Source organism: Salmo salar, chromosome ssa14 (genome assembly GCF_905237065.1).
Source record: "Salmo salar chromosome ssa14, Ssal_v3.1, whole genome shotgun sequence".
Classification (NCBI taxonomy): domain Eukaryota; kingdom Metazoa; phylum Chordata; class Actinopteri; order Salmoniformes; family Salmonidae; genus Salmo; species Salmo salar.
The window spans coordinates 44,299,845-44,319,732 of NC_059455.1; the positions used below are offsets into that span (position 1 = coordinate 44,299,845).

Genomic DNA, 19,888 nt, shown 5'->3' on the forward strand with positions numbered 1-19,888 from the left:
TGGACTCTACAAGGGGTCGAAAGCTAACTGGGGTCGAAAGCTAACAATGTTAACTTCAATGCTTCCCACAGTTGTCAAGTTGGCTGGATGTCCTTTGGGTGGTGAACCATTCTTGATACACACAGGAAACTGTTGAGCGTGAAAAACCCAGCAGCATTGCAGTTCTTGACACACTCAAACTGGTGCGCCTGGCACCTACTACCATACCCCGTTCAAAGGCACTTAAATCTTTGATCTTGCCCATTCACCCTCTGAATGGCACACATACGTAATCCATGTCTTAGTTGTCTCAAGACTTAAAAGTCCTTATTTAACCCCTTCATCTATACTGATTGAATTTGATTTATCAGGTGACATCAGTAATGGATCACAGCTTATACCTGGATTCACCTGGTCAGTCTTTGTCATGGAAAGAGCAGGTGTTCCTAATGTTTTGTTCACTCCCTGTGGGCCCTAGTTAAAAGTAGTTCACTATATAGGGAATAAGATAGCATTTGGGACGCACAAAGACTGATATCCTTCCTGCCAACAACATCTGGGTTGATGTAATGATGTCTGAGTGATGTTAAGCAGAAGGGGCCAACCTGACGTTTCCATCTCCATATACTGTAGTACCGCTGAAGTCCCTAGCCAGGAGAAACTGGACGCTCCTGATGCCTGAACTAGCTGCTGCCGTCCGTCTGCATGCTGCATGGTTCACAGCTGAGCAAACAGCCACTGTCTTCTCTTCTACATGGCATGTTTGAAATCACAGGGCCTCTCTAGAAGACCTGGGTAGAGTAGGAAACAAAGCTTTGTAGCATCTAATGTTCTTGTTCAAACAGTTGACATGTTCAATGGTTGATTCTCTAGTCTACTGACTAGTCCTGTTTCTGTTGACCACAAAAGTAGAAAGTCTGTACCTACCAACAGAGTGGAGCTTTGACTTAGATTGTCACCGACTGTAAATATTGGGCTGGAATTCCTAGACAGACGGGATGGAACAGAGTTGAATAAAGAGGAAGAGGATTTTCCAGTCAGACACTTTCAATAACATAGACAATCTATTCTGGCATAGACACACATTAGAGGCTTCCAGTGTAAACCAGTTCATCTTAAGATGTTTGCTGTTCTTTTACAACAGAGTCTATGGCTTCTGGTGGCTCGTATATATTTCTCTTATTGAATGCAGGTAGTGTTCCCAAATCTTGATTCAATATTCAAAAACTTTTCAGTGACAAAATGTGTTATAAATGGCTTTGTACATAATGACTTTCCAAGTCAAACCAACTCATGGCTGTATAGCAACGTCTGGCCTCCGTCTCCACAGAGGTCTGTCAGCACACAAACTGTCACAGCACAGCAGCTATCCTCTGTGTTTGTGAGGTCTGGTGCTCCAGGGCTCAGCCTCTCTTAAGACCAGGCACAATCTGCACCATACGAACTCCACTCCCAGCGGTCTTCATTCAACAGGTAGGTCGAGTCAAATTGAGGAGATACTCTCAAAGATCACTTCATCCAAAATTGCATTGCAGTATTTAGGAAGCAACATGAAGTGTTGTTTCCCTCCACTAGTCCAACTGAAACACAAAAATGGTTTTGATGTAGTGTGAAAATAACCATAAAAAACAGGAAAGATTTTCTGTGCAAAATGTCCAAATGACATCAGTTTGACCGTTTGTAAGGAAATAGAAAGCTGTGAAAACAACCCAACGTGTTTCTGATAAGATTTCAGTTAGGCATGGATGCGTATTCTATGTGGTTAAAATACTATTTGCTTTTATGATGCTGCAGCACCTCTACAGATGGTATCTAACTGCACATTCTCATTCGCTCAAGATGCTGAAAGAAAGAAATCCTATTTCTCCACTCCTGTTCCCGAGTCAAAATGGTGCCTACATTTGGTGTATCATTTTTACTGCAGGAATTGCATAATTCTGCTGGAGATAAAGGAAAACTCCACCCAAAAAATGATCTTTTGGTATTTGTTTCATTAGTCAATTGTTGTTTTGCATCATGTGATTCAGAATGCATCATACAGGGATGATTTCTGTATTTTGAAAGTTACATATCTTGAAAACTTGATTGTTGACAAACAAAATATTTTGGGACTATGTCAACAATGGACTAATGAAACAAATAGCCAAACTTTAGTTTTTTGGGGTTGGAATTTTTCTTTTAATATTAAGACTATGTGAGAGGTTATAGACCTACAGTTTCCATTTAACCCATCTGAACAGTATGCTACAGTTCCCTTGATGTGCTATAGGCCTATTTGAAGTCCCCTTCTTGTGACTTGAGAATTTGATTAGCGTCTCACAATCATCACACATCACACTGCTATCATCCTTTTACCACGTCACTTAATCTTTCCCAAACGTTACTCTTCTGGCCCTCCCTTCTCTTTTCATTTCAACTCTCCATTTCGCAGCCTTTCTCTTATTGAATTCAACTCCGACATTGTCCTTTTTGCCTCCGTGGATCAACGTTAAACTTTTGCTGCCTGTTCCCAAAAGCATTTGTTGACTAGCGTGTAGGCTATTTGGAGCGTGTACAGTTAGGTCCGTAAGCTTAGGCTTACGCACTAGTGCCTAAAATAATGAAATTAAAACCTACATGTAGCCTATAGATATAAATTGCACAAGAATTATACATTTACGGATTTTTTAAGATATTGTTTTCTCCTAATTCAACCCGCCCGCCACCCACCCGGACTTTATCCACACAATATTTCATGACCAACCCTAAACCCATTCGCCCCGCAGATATAGGCTTAACCAGATATAGGCCTAACCAGATATAGACCTAACCAGATATAGACCTAACCGCGGGGACTACGGGTTATAAGTCACTAGTGTGAGCTCTATTTTCCATGTGACAAAAGAAAAGAATAGCCAGAGGTGAATTTATTTTTAATACACCCACTCTTCACCATGCTTATTGTATCTAGAACATCACCCTCAACAAAAACAACACCAATTGTAAAATGTAGGTTTGAGCGGCATATAAACAATTTTACATTACAATGTAAAATAAAATAAAATAAAATTACATTCGCTCACACATGCATACATACTTACAAAGTAAAAGAAAATCTATTATTACATTGATACTTAGCACATAGAGACCAGGCGTTTGCAACTTATTAATTATGGCCACGAAGTGGTTTTAAAGACGTACTCAACTGCATCTAACTATACTACAAATGCAGATCAAACATCAAAGCATTCAAATAATATTATTCAAGCATAATGTCTAATTCAAGCACAGTCACTTTTTCCATTCCATTTTCCAAGATCATGCTAAATAATACAAAAATATCCCTCTTCTTCAATGGATTTGTTATATCAATAAAAATACACAATGTCATGTCATAATCCTCGGTATTTAGTAACAAAACGCTTTTAGTACAGATTTCCAAACATATAACACACTAAAGAATCGAAGGAATGTCATCAACAGAGGAATGTTAAAAAATAAAAACATCTATCTACAACAGCTATTGCCACAACAACTGGTTGAGATTGTTGCTGCTTACAGTACTTAAAGAGACATGAGGAAAATACCTCAGAATCCATGGAATGCTTTAAGCCCTGTGGAGAGAGGAAGAAAGAGATCGACTTTAAGAAATAGTGGTATGTAGTGTATCAAATCAAATGTATTCTGTTATATTTCTGAGTGGCTCCTGAGTGGCACTGCAGTCTTAGGCATTGCATCTCAGTGCAAGAGGCATCACTACAGCCCTGGTTTGAATCAAGGCTGTATCCCATCCGGCCGTGATTGAGAGTCCCATAGGGCGGCGCACAATTGGCCCAGTCTCGTCCGGATTTGGCCGGGGTAGGCCGTCATTGTAAATAAGAATTTGTTCTTAACTGACTTGCTTAGTTAAATAAAAAATATATAATATATATATAAAATATATAATATATAATATACAATATACACAATATATATATTCATGTTTATGCTATTACCATTACCAAAAACATCTATATTTGCCATCCAGCCTCTATTTTTTGCACTTACATGGCCTTTGGGGTGGGAAAACCTATACAGGGCTGAGACCTTGTTATGTATGGCATCATGGCCAATTACAGAGAATCTATGATATATTGGTCAATCACAGAGAATCTCATATCTTGGCCAACCAATCACAGAGCATCTCTTACCTGGTTACCCGACAGTTCCGTGTCTGAACCTGAGTACCCGTGTATGTGACATCACACCGCACCACGTTGTTGGAATAGTCCGACTCTTGAACATGATAACTGGGATTCACTATGACCTGAACAATAAAAAGATTTGTGTGAACAACGCTGCTTAGAGGAGATGGTCAGACCTCATTCAGATTGCACTGGGCAGAACTGTTATACCATTAAGGAATAGATCATTACCAAGTTGCTGTTGTAAATACAATAATAATTGAATGACATTACCTTCAGGACGTAGTTTCCTGCAGGAACATCAGTGATGTCTATCCACTGACAGTCAATATTGGCAGCATAGGTGTCATGACAGCCTGGACTCAGCCCCTGTCAACGCAAAACAAAACACAGCCACAGCTCAATACGCAAAAAAATAACGTGAAAAGAGTCCGAAGGTAACCCAGTAATGACACATCATCACATTTATCTGGCTACAGTGTTATATAGTGAAATGACCCAGAGTTTTTCCTGTGTATGAGCGGTGCAGAACTAACCTGTGTGTGGGCGGTGCAGAACTAACCTGTGTATGGGTGGTGCAGAACTAACCTGTGTGTGGGCGGTGCAGAACTAACCTGTGTATGGGCGGTGCAGAACTAACCTGTGTATGGGCGGTGCAGAACTAACCTGTGTATGGGCGGTGCAGAACTAACCTGTGTATGGGCGGTGCAGAACTAACCTGTGTATGGGCAGTGCAGAACTAACCTGTGTATGGGCGGTGCAGAACTAACCTGTGTATGGGCGATGCAGAACTAACCTGTGTATGGGCGGTGCAGAACTAACCTGTGTATGGGCAGTACAGGCATATCTGCGTCTAAATCCAGCATCACAACCTGTGTCCTCCAGACAGAAGCTGGCCTTGTGTCCCTCAGCTACCTTCCTTCCTGTTGTCACATCTAGCAGGTCATAGTTACTGAAGGCATCCATACTGTGGTAGTGTCTGGGGGAGGACATAGAGGGGAGACCGGAGAGAGAAAGAGGGAGAGAGAGAGGGGAGGAGAGAGAGAGAGAGAGAGTAGATAGAGAGGAGACAGAGGAGAGAAGAGAGGAGAAAGGAGAGAGAAAGAGACATGAGAGAGGAGAGGAGAGAGACAGGAGAGAGGAGACAGAGAGCGAGGGGAGAGGGACAGGAGAGAGGAGAGAGGGGAGAGAGACAGGAGAGAGGAGAGGAGAGAGACAGGAGAGAGGAGACAGAGAGCGAGGGGAGAGGGACAGGAGAGAGGAGAGGAGCGATAAAGGAGAGAGGAAAGAGACAGGGTACAGGAGTAAATGATGTACAATGATCTGGATTAAGTAAAAATTCAGGTTCTACAAAAAAGGAACTGGTTTAAACTATCCTCTGAAGTTTCACCATACAGTTGTTATAAGTGCGTCTGGCCAGCTGCTATTGCCTGTCATGAGTGAGGGAGACCTGAGACAAATAGAGCTAGTCATTTCTACTTCCTGTATGCAATGGGAATATATTTACTCACTGGTGACAGCTGTGCCATTCCCACTGGTGTCTTGGTTTAACAGGAAGGAAGTCAGTGGTGCCCTGGTTCTTGACTTTCTGGGGGAAGCGGAGCAGCACTCTGTAGTCTATGTCCCTTGCTGTGCTTGCTGACCTGGGACAGACCATACAGAGAAAGATACATTAACTGTCATATTATATCTGATAAGGTAAACGTTTACAATTGTAAAAATGTGTATGTTTTAAGTTTATTGGTAATGCAAAACAGTAGTACCTCAGTGACATCCTGTTTATGTTGCCTATTGAGTGGCAAACTCCCAATTGAAGGCATTATTTACAGTAACCACACATTTCAGGAATTGAAGAGACAATGGGATACCGCAGATTTTTTTTCTCAAAGTGTTTCTCGTATGAAGAGAAATAGAGAACATATAGTATGAAGAAATAGCGCACAAAGCCAGTTGGGCAACTACAGTATAACGTACCTCGCCAAACAGTTCTCCTCAGCCGCACAGCGCAGAGAGTACATCTGCATCCGCTGGATGTATGCACCTGCCTGGATGGCATACGGGTCTGGGACGAGATCTGGGAGCCCTAAAGAGAGACAATGCCATGACATACGCCGTATAAGCGCTTATAACGATTGTACTCGGAGCGTTTACACTTTTATGCGCCAATTACATACCATTCTGAAAATATCTAGTGCCGTATCCAGTGCCTGGGACGGACGCCGGGGGACGCGGCCGCCGCGTGCGTGCTACGGGCGTTCTGCCTCTGGAGGAATACGTGTTGTAGTAGACGGAATTCCGGTGGTTTTTAAAAGGGTTCCGAGGATCGTCCGAGACCATGTCCTCGCCGTTACTTGCTGCCTCATTCGATGTCTCAGCAGGGTTTACGGATCCGGGTCCTGGAGGAGCACCCCTTCGGTTAGGAATGACATAACGTGCGTTGGAATTATCCGTTAGTGCGGGTTGTCTGGAGATGGATGCACCGGGCTCCGCGCGCATCTCTTGGTATTCTACGCCCGGTACAGGCACTGCCTCCCTGCCTCGGGATGGAGTGGCGGGAAGCCCCGAGCGAGCATCCCAGGTAACATCCTGAGTGACAGGGGTTCCTCTCCTCGGTACCCCGCTACCGGAGAACTCGGGGAGCAGCCCAGGGACCGAGGCGTTTACACGGTAAGTGTACTCTGGGGAGTAGCGCCGTGCGCCAGGGGACCCCGCCACTCCCGCTCGGTATGGCACCTCGGGCTGCGACCTGGCCCCTGACTGGCGAGCATTGGGTACCAGATACTGTCTACTGTCATGTCCTATATGTACAGATCCAGGATCTAGAACGTTGTTGGTTTGGTCCCGTAAATGTCCACCTACGTTCGATTCGATTGGTCCAGGTCTTCTGTGCGCCATTGTGCCTTCCCGCGTTCCAGGCTGCGTCTGACCGGTGCCATCCCTCCCTGTGCTCATGTAGACTCTGGACTGGCTTCTCGGCCGCGCCGGTGGTTGATACTCTGACCCGGTGCTCATCAAACTGTACACCTTACCGTTATTCTCCCACTGAATCCTCTGCCGCCAAGGCCCCACTCGTTCGCGTGGCGGCTGCTGCTGCCCAGTAATGAGATGAACCAGTCCTTGGAGGAGGTAGAAGAGTAAAACCGACCACTTCGCCATAACCGATAATTTAAACGTACTAAACCCTCTCTATAACTCATTAACTACAACATTAAACAATAGGCCTACGTATATGACATTTATATTGCACAGAATAGGCTAAGATGGTTCTGTGGAGGAGTTCAAAGTTCTAAGGATGAGCGCGCGCACTTTCCGTTCCAGTGAATATGCGGCATAGCCTGCCTGTTTTCTCTGTGTGCGGCACTACTGATAGTTGGAGAGGACAGGAAGCTTGGATTTCTCAGCCATTTATCAAAACGGGCTAGTTTACTTAAGCATGCACAGAAAACCTGAGGTTCGCGAGAAAATACTTAACTCTTTCCTCCCTGTGGAGTTCAGTTACACAAGCCTTATAACGTAGCTTACACAAGCCTAGAGTTTACTTAGCAAACTTTACGCACTGGTGTCATCTAGGGTCATCTGAATAGCAACGCCACTTTTGTGTGTTTCTCATGATCAATGTGGGCATTATTTCAATGCAAGTAATCTATATAAAAGGCAGTACTTTATTTGACACTTATTTTTTCTTATCATTTTGGCAATTTTCTTCTAAAAAGTAATCAATGTAAGGGAATTTCATATTTTTTTCACCCAACTTTTAACCTAACTCCAATGACAGGATGAACATTTTGGTTGATTTCACGTTGAATTCACGTTAGTTGATAACTCAACCAAATAAAAACTAAACGTTAAACTGACGTCTGTGCCCAGTGGGAAGTCAGTCAGTAGGCTATCCCAACCTGGTCTCATAGATTAGACGTAACATAGTAAACATTGATCCGGGATATTCAAATTCGTATGATATAATACATTTGGTATGGTTATATAAAACAGATGGTTACCTAACCTGTCTGGGCTAGGGGGCAGTATTTGCACGGCCGGATAAAAAAACGTACCCGATTTAACCTGTTGGGGATAGGGGGCAGTATTTGCACGGCCGGATAAAAAACGTACCCGACTTAATCTGGTTACTACTCCTGCCCAGTAACTAGAATATGCATATAATTATTGGCTTTGGATAGAAAACACCCTAAAGTTTCTAAAACTGTTTGAATGGTGTCTGTGAGTATAACATAACTCATATGGCAGGCAAAAACCTGAGAAGATTCCTTACAGGAAGTGGCCTGTCTGCCAAGTTCTTGTTCATCTTGGCTCTGTTTATTGAAGACTGAGGATCTTTGCTGTAACGTGACACTTCCTACGGCTCCCATAGGCTCTCAGAACCCGGGAAAAAGCTGAATGATATCGAGGCAGCCCCTGGCTGAAACACATTAGCGCGTTTGGATAGTGGCCTGTCAGAGGACCATCAGACTGGGGCTCGTGCACGAGGGCACGAGATGTTTTTATTTTCAAATCAAATCAAATCAAATTTATTTATATAGCCCTTCGTACATCAGCTGATATCTCAAAGTGCTGTACAGAAACCCAGCCTAAAACCCCAAACAGCAAGCAATGCATGTGAAAGAAGCACGGTGGCTAGGAAAAACTCCCTAGGAAAAACTCCCTAGATAGGCCAAAAACCTAGGAAGAAACCTAGAGAGGAACCAGGCTATGAGGGGTGGCCAGTCCTCTTCTGGCTGTGCAGGGTGGATATTATAACAGAACATGGTCAGCCTTCCCTATAGCTCAGTTGGTAGAGCATGGTGTTTGCAACGCCAGGGTTGTGGGTTCGATTCCCACGGGGGGCCAGCACAGAAAAAAATGTATGAAATTGTATGAAATGTATGCATTCACTACTGTAAGTCGCTCTGGATAAGAGCGTCTGCTAAATATGTAAAATGTAAAATGTCAAGATGTTAAAATGTTCATAAATGACCAGCATGGTCAAATAATAATAATCATAGTAGTTGTCGAGGGTGCAACAAGCACGTCCGGTGAAAGGTCAGGGTTCCATAGCCGCAGGCAGAACAGTTGAAACTGGAGCAACAGCACGGCCAGGTGGACTGGGGACAGCAAGGAGTCATCATACCAGGTAGTCCTGAGGCATGGTCCTAGGGCTCAGGTCCTCCGAGAGAAAGACAGAAAGAGAGAAAGTGAGAATTAGAGAGAGCATATTTAAATTCACACAGGACACCGGATAAGACAAGAGAAATACTCCAGATGTAACAGACTGACCCTAGCCCCCCGACACATAAACTACTGCAGCATAAATACTGGAGGCTGAGACAGGAGGGATCAGAAGACACTGTGGCCCCATCCGATGATACCCCCGGACAGGGCCAAACAGGCAGGATATAACCCCACCCACTTTGCCAAAGCACAGCCCCCACACCACTAGAGGGATGTCTCCAACTTACCGTCCTAAGACAAGGCCGAGTATAGCCCACAACGATCTCCGCCATGGCACAACTCAAGGGGGGGCGCCAACCCAGACAGGAAGACCACGTCAGTGACTCAACCCACTCAAGTGACGCACCCCTCCCATGGACGGCATGGAAGAACACCATTAAGCCAGTGACTCAGCCCCTGTAAAAGGGTTAGAGGCAGAGAATCCCAGTGGAAAGAGGGGAACCAGCAAGGGCGGTTCGTTGCTCCAGCCTTTCCGTTCACCTTCACACTCCTGGGCCAGACTATACTTAATCATAGGACCTACTGAAGAGATAAGTCTTCAGTAAAGACTTAAAGGTTTAGACTGAGTCTGCGTCTCTCACATTGGTAGGCAGACCATTCCATAAAAATGGAGCTCTATAGGAGAAAGCCCTACCTCCAGCCGTTTGCTTAGAAATTCTAGGGACAATTAGGAGGCCTGCGTCTTGTGACCGTAGCGTACGTGTAGGTATTTTCTATCTCTTTGAACGTAAACACGCTTTCCCGGTCGGAATATTATCGCTTTTTTACGAGAAAAATGGCATAAAAATTGATTTTAAACAGCGGTTGACATGCTTAGAAGTACGGTAATGGAATATTTAAAAAAAAATTCTCACGAAACACGTCGGGCGCGTGACCCTTATTTACCCTTCAGATAGTGTCTTGAACGCACGAACAAAACGCCGCTATTTGGATATAACTATGGATTATTTGGGACCAAACCAACATTTGTTATTGAAGTAGAAGTCCTTTGAGTGCATTCTGACGAAGAACACCAAAGGTAATCAAACTTTTCTAATAGTAAATTGGAGTTTGGTGAGTGCCAAACTTGGTTGGTGTCAAAATAGCTAGCCTGTGATGGCTGGGCCATCTACTTAGAATATTGCAAAATGTGCTTTCACCGAAAAGCTATTTTAAAATCGGACATAGCGAGTGCATAGAGGAGTTCTGTATCTTTAATTCTTAAAATAATTGTTATGTTTTTTGTGAACGTTTATCGTGAGTAATTTAGTAAATTCACCGGAAGTGTTCGGTGGGAATGCTAGTCACATGCTAGTCACATGCTAATGTAAAAATCTGGTTTTTGATATAAATATGAACTTGATTGAACAAAACATGCATGTATTGTATAACATAATGTCCTAGGGGTGTCATCTGATGAAGATCATCAAAGGTTAGTGCTGCATTTAGCTGTGGTTTGGGTTTATGTGACATTATATGCTAGCTTGAAAAATGGGTGTCTGATTATTTCGGGCTGCGTACTCTGCTGACATAATCTAATGTTTTGCTTTCGTTGTAAAGCCTTTTTGAAATCGGACAGTGTGGTTAGATTAACGAGAGTCTTGTCTTTAAAATGGTGTAAAATAGTCATATGTTTGAGAAATTGAAGTAATAGCATTTCTAAGGTATTTGAATATCGCGCCACGGGATTACACTGGCTGTTGAGTAAGCGTCCCACCTAGCCCATAGAGGTTAAACTGGTAACTACTCTTGCCCAGAAACAAGAATATGCATATAATTAGTAGATTTGGATAGAAAACACTCTAAAGTTTCTAAAACTGTTTGAATGGTGTCTGTGAGTATAACAGAACTCATATGGCAGGCCAAAACATGAGAAGATTCCATACAGGAAGTGCCCTGTCTGACAATTTGTTGTCCTTCTGTTGCATCTCTATCGAAAATACAGCATCTGTGCTGAAACGTGACATTTTCTAAGGCTTCCATTGGCTCTCTAAAGCCTCCAGAAAGTGGAATGGGGTGTCTGCTGTCTCTGGGCAAAGAACAGCAGCAGAATTTGTAAGTGGTCAGCCTGGGGACAGTGAGACTGGAGATGCGCGTTAACGAGACTACTCCATTTTTTTCTTTCAGCCTTTGAATGAATACAACGTTGCCCGGTCGGAATATTATCGCTATTTTACGAGAAAAATAGCATAAAAATTGATTTTAAACAGCGTTTGACATGCTTCTAAGTACGGTAATGGAATATTTAGGTTTTTTTTGTAAAAATGTAAAAAGCTGGTTTTTGATATAAATATGAACTTGATTGAACAAAACATGCATGTATTGTATAACATAATGTCCTAGGAGTGTCATCTGATGAAGATCATCAAAGGTTAGTGCTGCATTTAGTTGTGGTTTTGATTTTTGTGACATATATGCTTGCTTTGAAAATGGCTGTGTGATTATTTTTGGCAGGGTACTCTCCTGACATAATCTAATGTTTTGCTTTCGCTGTAAAGCCTTTTTGAAATCGGACAATGTGGTTAGATTAACAAGAGTCCTGTCTTTAAAATGGTGTAAAATAGTCATATGTTTGAGAAATTGAAGTTATAGCATTTTTGAGGTATTTGTATTTCGCGCCACGCGATTCCACTGGCTGTTGACTAGGGTGGGACGCAAACGTCCCACCTAGCCCAGGGAGGTTAAGGCAAAAACAAAAGTAGGGTGGTTGGTCGGGGTGGATGGTTGGGCATATAATGTGAATGTCTAGTTACCTGGTTGGTTGGGGTGGATGGGTGGGTGTATAATGCGAATGTCTGCATTACTGTACTGTATCATACTAAATTGAGCCTTCCGGATTTACATACAGAATAATATGAAATGCTCTGAGACCAGGTTGGCTACTCTGTACCCACCATGAGATATAACAATTGCACTCAACAAGCCTACTGTCCCTATGAATAAAGAGATACAATTTGGTAAACTATATAATAAACACACGTGTTAAGCCTAATCACAGAATGACAAACGTCTCAATTAATCTGTCATTGTGAATGACATTGGTAGGCTGCTACATCTCTAAATGCTGACATGACATCTCTAAAGTATACCATCTCTCAACCCTCTGTCTGTACACTTGAATTAACATCTCTATTTCAGAGCATGGCCATGGGGTGGCAGTGTACATCTGTGTTTGAGACACCTGTCAGGCTGTCAAGGTTAATATGGACGTATAATCAAATCAAATCAAATTATATTGGTCATATTCACGTATTTAGCAGATGTTATTGCCGGTGTAGCAAAATGCTTGTGTTTCTAGCTCCGACAGTGAAGTAATATCTAACAAGTAATGTCTAACAATTTCACAACATATACCCAACACACACAAATCTAAAGCAAAGGAATAGAATTAAGAATATATAAATATATGGACGAGCAATGTCAGAGCAGCATAGACTAAGACATAGTAGAATATAATAGAATACAGTATATACATATGAGATTAGTAATACATAGACTAAGATACAGTAGAATATAATAGAATACAGTATATACATATGAGATGAGTAATGCAAAATATGTAACCATTATTAAAGTGACTAGTGTTCCATTTATTAAAGTGGCCAGTGATTTCAGGTCTATGTATATAGGCAGCAGCCTCTAATGTGCTAGTGATGGCTATTTCACAGTCTGATGGCCTTGAGATAGAAGCTGTTCAGTCTCTCTGTCCCAGCTTTGATGCACCTGTACTGACCTCGCTTTCTGGATGATAGCGGGGTGAACAGGCAGTTGTTGTCCTTGATGATCTTTTTGGCCTTCCTGTGACATTGGGTACTGTAGGTGTCATGTAGGTGTCCAAATCAAATCAATCAAGTATTTCTTGTTCATTCTGCTTGACACATAGCCTATGTATTCACAACAGTAGTACACTTGGGGTGTGTGGACACATTTTAATGGGAAAAATATTTTTGATATGGTACCTCAGATATACAGTATCACTCATATGACATTTGGTTATTGGCAATTTGGCAACTTGGCGAGACCAGGAGATGGCTGTGCGAAAACCGTGTGTAAATTGTATTTTGTAGGGTAGCCTACTGGCCAGTATAGCGTGCTTTCTGTCAAAATAACTGGCATATAACAACTATGCGAAAAAAAACACTTATCAGTAAGAAAGCTTGTTGTTGGTTCAAACAATTGACTGGAACATATATGGGTCACAAGGAGAGAGAATCGCTGGCAAGTGTGTCTAGCGGATAGCTGGGACTTAGTAAATGTAGCCATGCTCCAAATAGGGCAAACAGTCAACGACTGTCTCTGTCTGTCTGGTGGCTATGATTAGTCAGGAACCCGATACCTGGTGGGACGTTCTAGAATAGAGCAAGGGAACGCCCCGCTCACAGAGCCAGTATAAGACCGGCGGCGCCTTGCAACGGGTTTGGCACAGATTTCCGCTCTCAAGCAGGACAGATACAAAGTATAGACAGTAAGTATATATGCTATATTGAGTCTTTACTTGTGTGTCTGAAGTGAAAAAAACTAGTGAACAAAAAAAGTATTAAACAAAAGAAAGTAAACAAATCACAACAAACTGTTGCCACAAAGGTTGAACAATAGCCTATCTGTTTAAAATTAAATAGTGTTTTTTTTGGGAAAATAAAATGATTTGAAATATTTTTTGTTGGTGCTCTTCGGGTTGCTTTCATATTAAAACACCTGTTAGTTAGACTTCCCCTTGTGATGCTGGCCGAATAAAAACTAATTGTTGTACGCTTTGAATATATCTCATTCCATAAATCTAGGTATCCCAGGGCTCCTCAGAATCTTTGCTTCTTGTGCGATTAAACGAAGATGAAGGTCTATAATGGTTATACCACAAGAAACCCCCAAAGGAATACACCTGTTTTCCTTCCCGTTACTGTGACACCAGAAGCCATATCATGCGGAGTATACATCTAATTGATAAACCCGGAGGGTATGACGGGTCACCATAACATTACTACAGATCACATCACGGGGAGACAAACTTCAAGGTGAGACAAAACAACAAAATACTGATATATTCCTTGAGAAAGATCGTATACTGTAGCCTACATACGTCATGTTGTCGGTCAATGCTCCATGGTCTGTTATTGTTTGTACGGTCACTCAGTGCCAAGTTCTGCCTTCGAGTGTTTTTCCATTTTGTCATGAGCTGAAGCACGCTCATATTCATGTTGTAGGGGTTTATGTAGGCTAATGAAGAGGCTAATGAAGAGCTGTCTGCAGGTGAACTTATATTCTTCAGATTCCAAAGTGAAAGAACGACCTTTGAGGAATAGACTATATGTAATAGACTAGCCGTTGTCTATTCAGCTAAAAATGTATACTTGTAACCCTCAGATGGCTTCTCCTAAGTGAATGACCAGACGCGCATGTTTGACGTTTTTTATTCAGGCCAAAAAGTATCTATTTTGATTATATATATATATAGTGATACTACCACTGCCCCTATCTAAAATTGACATTGCAAGTGGACAGTTTTCAGCTCACACTGATGGCATTTGAAAGCCAACACTAACGTTGACAGCGACATGACAGGTTTTCAGTAAGACATGTAGGCCTATCACTTCTATATTAGGCTACATACCAAGCACTAGTGGTTCTGGAGGGGGGCCAGGGGGGGCCAGTGCCCCTGTGACAACCATTTTGGACCCCCTTGTGGCCCCTCTAAATGTGGAGTATGAAATAAGTTTTACATAACTAATTTTTGCTATCGTTCTTTTTTTACATCCGTTATTAGACAGTGGCAACACTAATGATTATGAACATGGTCTTTTGCCTGCGAATGCCTGCAATGCAGTGAAGAAAACGATATGACAACAATAACATCTAGCTTGACCCCCCCCAGTTGAAATGGTCTAGAACCGCCACTGATACCAAGGTCAGTGGGACGATTTGGATTCATTTGGTCTCACGGTTTCATCTGGCAATAGGGTGTACCTTTAATTGACTCAGAACGTGACCAGACCAGTGGAGGCTGCTGAGGGGACAACGGCTCATAATAATCGCTGGAATGGCATCAAACAACCTTGCCATTCCACCAATTCCGCTCCAGCCATTACCACGAGCCCGTCCTCCCAAATTAAGGTGCCAGCAACCTCGAGTGGACCAGACGTCATAAAATGATATTCCAGTCAATGAACTTTACCTATAGTTGTAACTAATATGTTGCTTTGTCAGGGGGAACGTTTTATGATGGTGTGTCCTTGCTTTGATAACCTACATGTGGCAACTAATCCTCGTGGTTGAAGTCATGATACTCTGTTGTGACACAGATAGTGTGATAGCTATTATTATTCATATAAACACTTAGGCTTATATATCGCCTTTTAAGTCTCGCATTAATTATTAACGTTGATGTTTAGTTTTTACAGTTATTAATAACACGTTTATATATAGTTAATAATGGATCTCTTGACATTTCCTTTCAAGCACTGTAGTCGGCCTGATTGTAGTTGTTCAGTAGCCATGCACTATGTTTCTGTAGTCGGCCTGATTGTAGTTGTTCAGTAGCCATGCACTATGTTTCTGTAGTCGGCCTGATTGTAGTTGTTCAGTAGCCATGCACTATGTTTCTTTAATCATTCCATAATACAGCACCAATAATATGATGACAAATGTCAAGATTATACTGTGTTACAGGTTGTTTTGTTGCTTTGGTGCAATTTTCACAGGTATGTGGTACATTTTCACAACTTAGTACAAAACTCAAAACAGATCATCAAAAGGACAGTTGTTTGAAAACTCTAAGCACATTTTCAAATGACTAATTACAACATACAAAATCACACAGTCACTTTTTCACCAAACGGGGGCAACAACAGTCCACACATTTTGGTATGTGACCTCTAGTGAACTGTAGTATTGCTAGTGCCATGCTCTAATGAACTGGGCCACGTACAGGACCACTACAATACATAAGTACAATACAACACTGTAAAATACAATACACAATGACTGTACAGGTGGAAGATGTTCTGATTGCCATCCCCATGGGTGTACCGACCTCCTTCAGGGCATGGATGAGGCATGCAATGAATTCAGTCCAGACCTATGTCAGGCTGGAATTCGACACATTCCAAAAGGTTTTTCACAGGTGCGTGACCCGTTAGTATATTTACTGTGATTTCGATGAGAACCTATGGCCAAATGCTCAAGACAGGCTTGATGCAAACTAGTGCCAGATAAACATTATGTTGCTTTCGTCGCTTTCATTTGATTACATTGTGAAAGATGTCTTCAGTGATTACACCTTTGATAGAAATGATGGACATTTGATGTTCAGTCAATTTTAATGGGTCGCGCACGTGTATTGCCTAATGTGAAAACAGTGTAATGTACTGTAGTTTACAGTACTGTCGCATGCTACATTCAAAGGGTAATTTTGAAACATGTATCTTAAATGTTTTGCTATTGGATAAACTGGTTGAGACATTGAGAAGATATCATTATTTTGTGTTTTTCTGATTAAACCAATGTACTATTTATATTTCACAGTAAACTTATATTTTGGATCAATGGTTGTGTGGTGAAAGATGTCTACAAACAAAATGAATGCACAATGAAAGGTTTTGAATGTTAGACTGGCTGCATTATTACAAATGTTACCAGTTTGGAGTTTTGTACAAAGAGTTTTGAAAATAGTACCAAAGCGATTTAAACAATAAAACAGTATTTATCATCCTACACAAGTCTAGGAAAGTGTTTGGGCAATTTAGGAAGTAAAATGTCTATATAAAAAAAAACTACAGTCGATGTCCGCGCCCCCGTGGAAATCTACTTAGCATAATACAAAAAAAACATAGAAATCTGTCAGTTTAAGTTAGAGATATCTGTTTTTTTGCATTGGATGTGTCTCAATCGTTCGCATCTGCCGATGTCACACTTCCACATCTGTAGTGAAAGGTGACAGAGCTAGAGTGGTGTTTGTCAGACCATGAGACATCTCGAAAATTGGTCAAAATTGCCTGTAGCGTCCGAACAGTTTGGCCTACAAACTATTATGACCCCTCTATGGAAAGATGAGACTCATGAACAGGATGGTGTTTTCTGTTTTGCTCTACGACCCCCACAAGCGTCTTGGGACTCGTCTGAAGTTCTGTCCAGCCAATCTGCCAACTTCTGTTTGTAGCGTCCGAACAGTTACACACTACTATGACCTCTCTGTGTAAAGGTGAGATTCTCACAAACTCGTACATGTCATTTTGCTCTAGGACGCCCACATGCCTCACAAGACTCGTTTTAAGGTCTCCCGGTGCCAGTTTAAAAAATGACAGGAAGTACAATATATATGGAGAGTGTTTAGTGGCAAAAATAAGGGGTTAAATACATGTACAAAAAAAATGTATATATATATATATATATATATATATATATATATATATATATATGTTTCCAGATTTTCTTATATATCTCAGATATAGGACAGATTTTCTTATATATCTCAGATATAGGACAGATTTTCTTATATATCTCAGATATAGGACATACACTTCAAAACAAATTTCCTTTAGATTTTTTTGGGGGGACTGTCTTTTTTTCCATGTAGTGAATCTGTTATTCAATGCGTTTGCATGGGCTAATAGCAGAAAGGCCAAACATATTTTTTAAATCAAATTATTTGTAATAATTTTTGGATACTTCAAGGGGTCTTGGAATTCAAAATCAAATAGCTAAATTGTCCTTGGTATGACTTTCTTAAAACAATTCCATAGAGCTTAGTAGAATGGGTTTGAGTGTGTGTGTGTGTGTGTGTGTGTGTGTGTGTGTGTGTGTGTGTGTGTGTGTGTGTGTGTGTGTGTGTGTGTGTGTGTGTGTGTGTGTGTGTGTGTGTGTGTGTGTGAGAACAGGTTGCACAGTGACTTCTTTTACCTTAGTGAAGTTGATCCCGTTGGATGCCATTCATTTAACTGTCAAAAGCCAGACAGGGTTTCTGCCAAAGTTGGCCAAATATCCCCATGCATGCCCACGATCAGGTTCTATGGAAAGGGCCAACTCATAACTAATGTCCTTTGCCATTTCCATCCTTTATTATCTAACATTACAGTAATAAATAAAACATAACTTCTTATAAAACAGAACTGGGTATGTCCTAAGTCAGGAGTCTCCAACCTTTTCTAGCATAAGACCTACTTTAAAATTATGAAACATTGTGAGCTACTGCAAATTTTTCCTATCTTGGTTTTATTTGGTTCTGGTCTGGGATTTATTTTAAAGTTTTTTTCACTCTCAAAATGATAATTATTCATAAATAAACAATTCAATTGGATGCTATAAGTCAGTGTCAATGCTTAATTCACATCAGAATAACATTTTTTAGGGTAAAACAAAAATGTCAATGTGGATTTTTTGGGATAGTAACCTGGAGCTTGAGGTGTCTGAAACTTGTGACATTATCAAATCAAATCAAATTTATTTTTATATAGCCCTTCGTACATCAGCTGATATTCTCAAAGTGCTGTACAGAAACCCAGCCTAAAACCCCAAACAGCAAGCAAAGCATGTGAAAGAAGCACGGTGGCTAGGAAAAACTCCCTAGGAAAAACTCCCTAGAAAGGCCAAAAACCTAGGAAGAAACCTAGAGAGGAACCAGGCTATGAGGGGTGGCCAGTCCTCTTCTGGCTGTGCAGGGTGGATATTATAACAGAACATGGTCAAAATGTTAAAATGTTAAAATGTTCATAAATGACCAGCATGGTCAAATAATAATAATCATAGTAGTTGTCGAGGGTGCAACAAGCACGTCCGGTGAACAGGTCAGGGTTCCATAGCCGCAGGCAGAACAGTTGAAACTGGAGCAGCAGCACGGCCAGGTGGACTGGGGACAGCAAGGAGTCATCATACCAGGTAGTCCTGAGGCATGGTCCTAGGGCTCAGGTCCTCCGAGAGAAAGACAGAAAGAGAGAAAGAGAGAATTAGAGAGAGCATATTTAAATACACACAGGACACCGGATAAGACAAGAGAAATACTCCAGATGTAACAGACTGACCCTAGCCCCCGACACATAAACTACTGCAGCATAAATACTGGAGGCTGAGACAGGAGGGATCAGAAGACACTGTGGCCCCATCCGATGATACCCCGGACAGGGCCAAACAGGCAGGATATAACCCCACCCACTTTGCCAAAGCACAGCCCCCACACCACTAGAGGGATGTCTCCAACCACCAACTTACCGTCCTAAGACAAGGCCGAGTATAGCCCACAACGATCTCCGCCATGGCACAACCCAAGGGGGGGGGCGCCAACCCAGACAGGAAGACCACGTCAGTGACTCAACCCACTCAAGTGACGCACCCCTCCCATGGACGGCATGGAAGAACACCAGTAGGCCAGTGACTCAGCCTCTGTAAAAGGGTTAGAGGCAGAGAATCCCAGTGGAAAGAGGGGAACCGGCAAGGCAGAGACAGCAAGGGCGGTTCGTTGCTCCAGCCTTTCCGTTCACCTTCACACTCCTGGGCCAGACTATACTTAATCATAGGACCTACTGAAGAGATAAGTCTTCAGTAAAGACTTAAAG

The 19,888-nt window shown here is 42.0% G+C and overlaps 1 protein-coding gene and 1 long non-coding RNA gene across 3 annotated transcripts in view; one reads left to right on the forward strand and one right to left on the reverse strand.

Annotated features, from left to right (window-relative positions):
• Window positions 1-2,874: 2,874 nt before the first annotated feature.
• LOC106569609 (protein-lysine 6-oxidase) lies at window positions 2,875-7,544 on the reverse strand. Its single transcript, XM_014141141.2, has 7 exons — window positions 6,317-7,544; window positions 6,117-6,225; window positions 5,654-5,785; window positions 4,965-5,121; window positions 4,416-4,511; window positions 4,149-4,264; window positions 2,875-3,572 (listed from the first exon to the last, which is right to left on the reverse strand). Exons 1-7 carry the CDS (start codon window positions 7,296-7,298, stop codon window positions 3,566-3,568), a joined length of 1,599 nt encoding a protein of 532 aa, XP_013996616.1. The 5' UTR covers window positions 7,299-7,544; the 3' UTR covers window positions 2,875-3,565.
• A 6,168-nt stretch (window positions 7,545-13,712) lies between these two features.
• LOC106569612 (uncharacterized) overlaps window positions 13,713-19,888 on the forward strand; it is a 47,124-nt gene continuing 40,948 nt past the window's right edge. For both annotated transcript variants that reach the window (XR_006758837.1, XR_001320520.2), the window contains exons 1-2: window positions 13,713-13,812; window positions 14,129-14,359. This is a non-coding gene — a long non-coding RNA (uncharacterized lncRNA). The remainder of the gene's footprint in view (window positions 13,813-14,128; window positions 14,360-19,888) is intronic.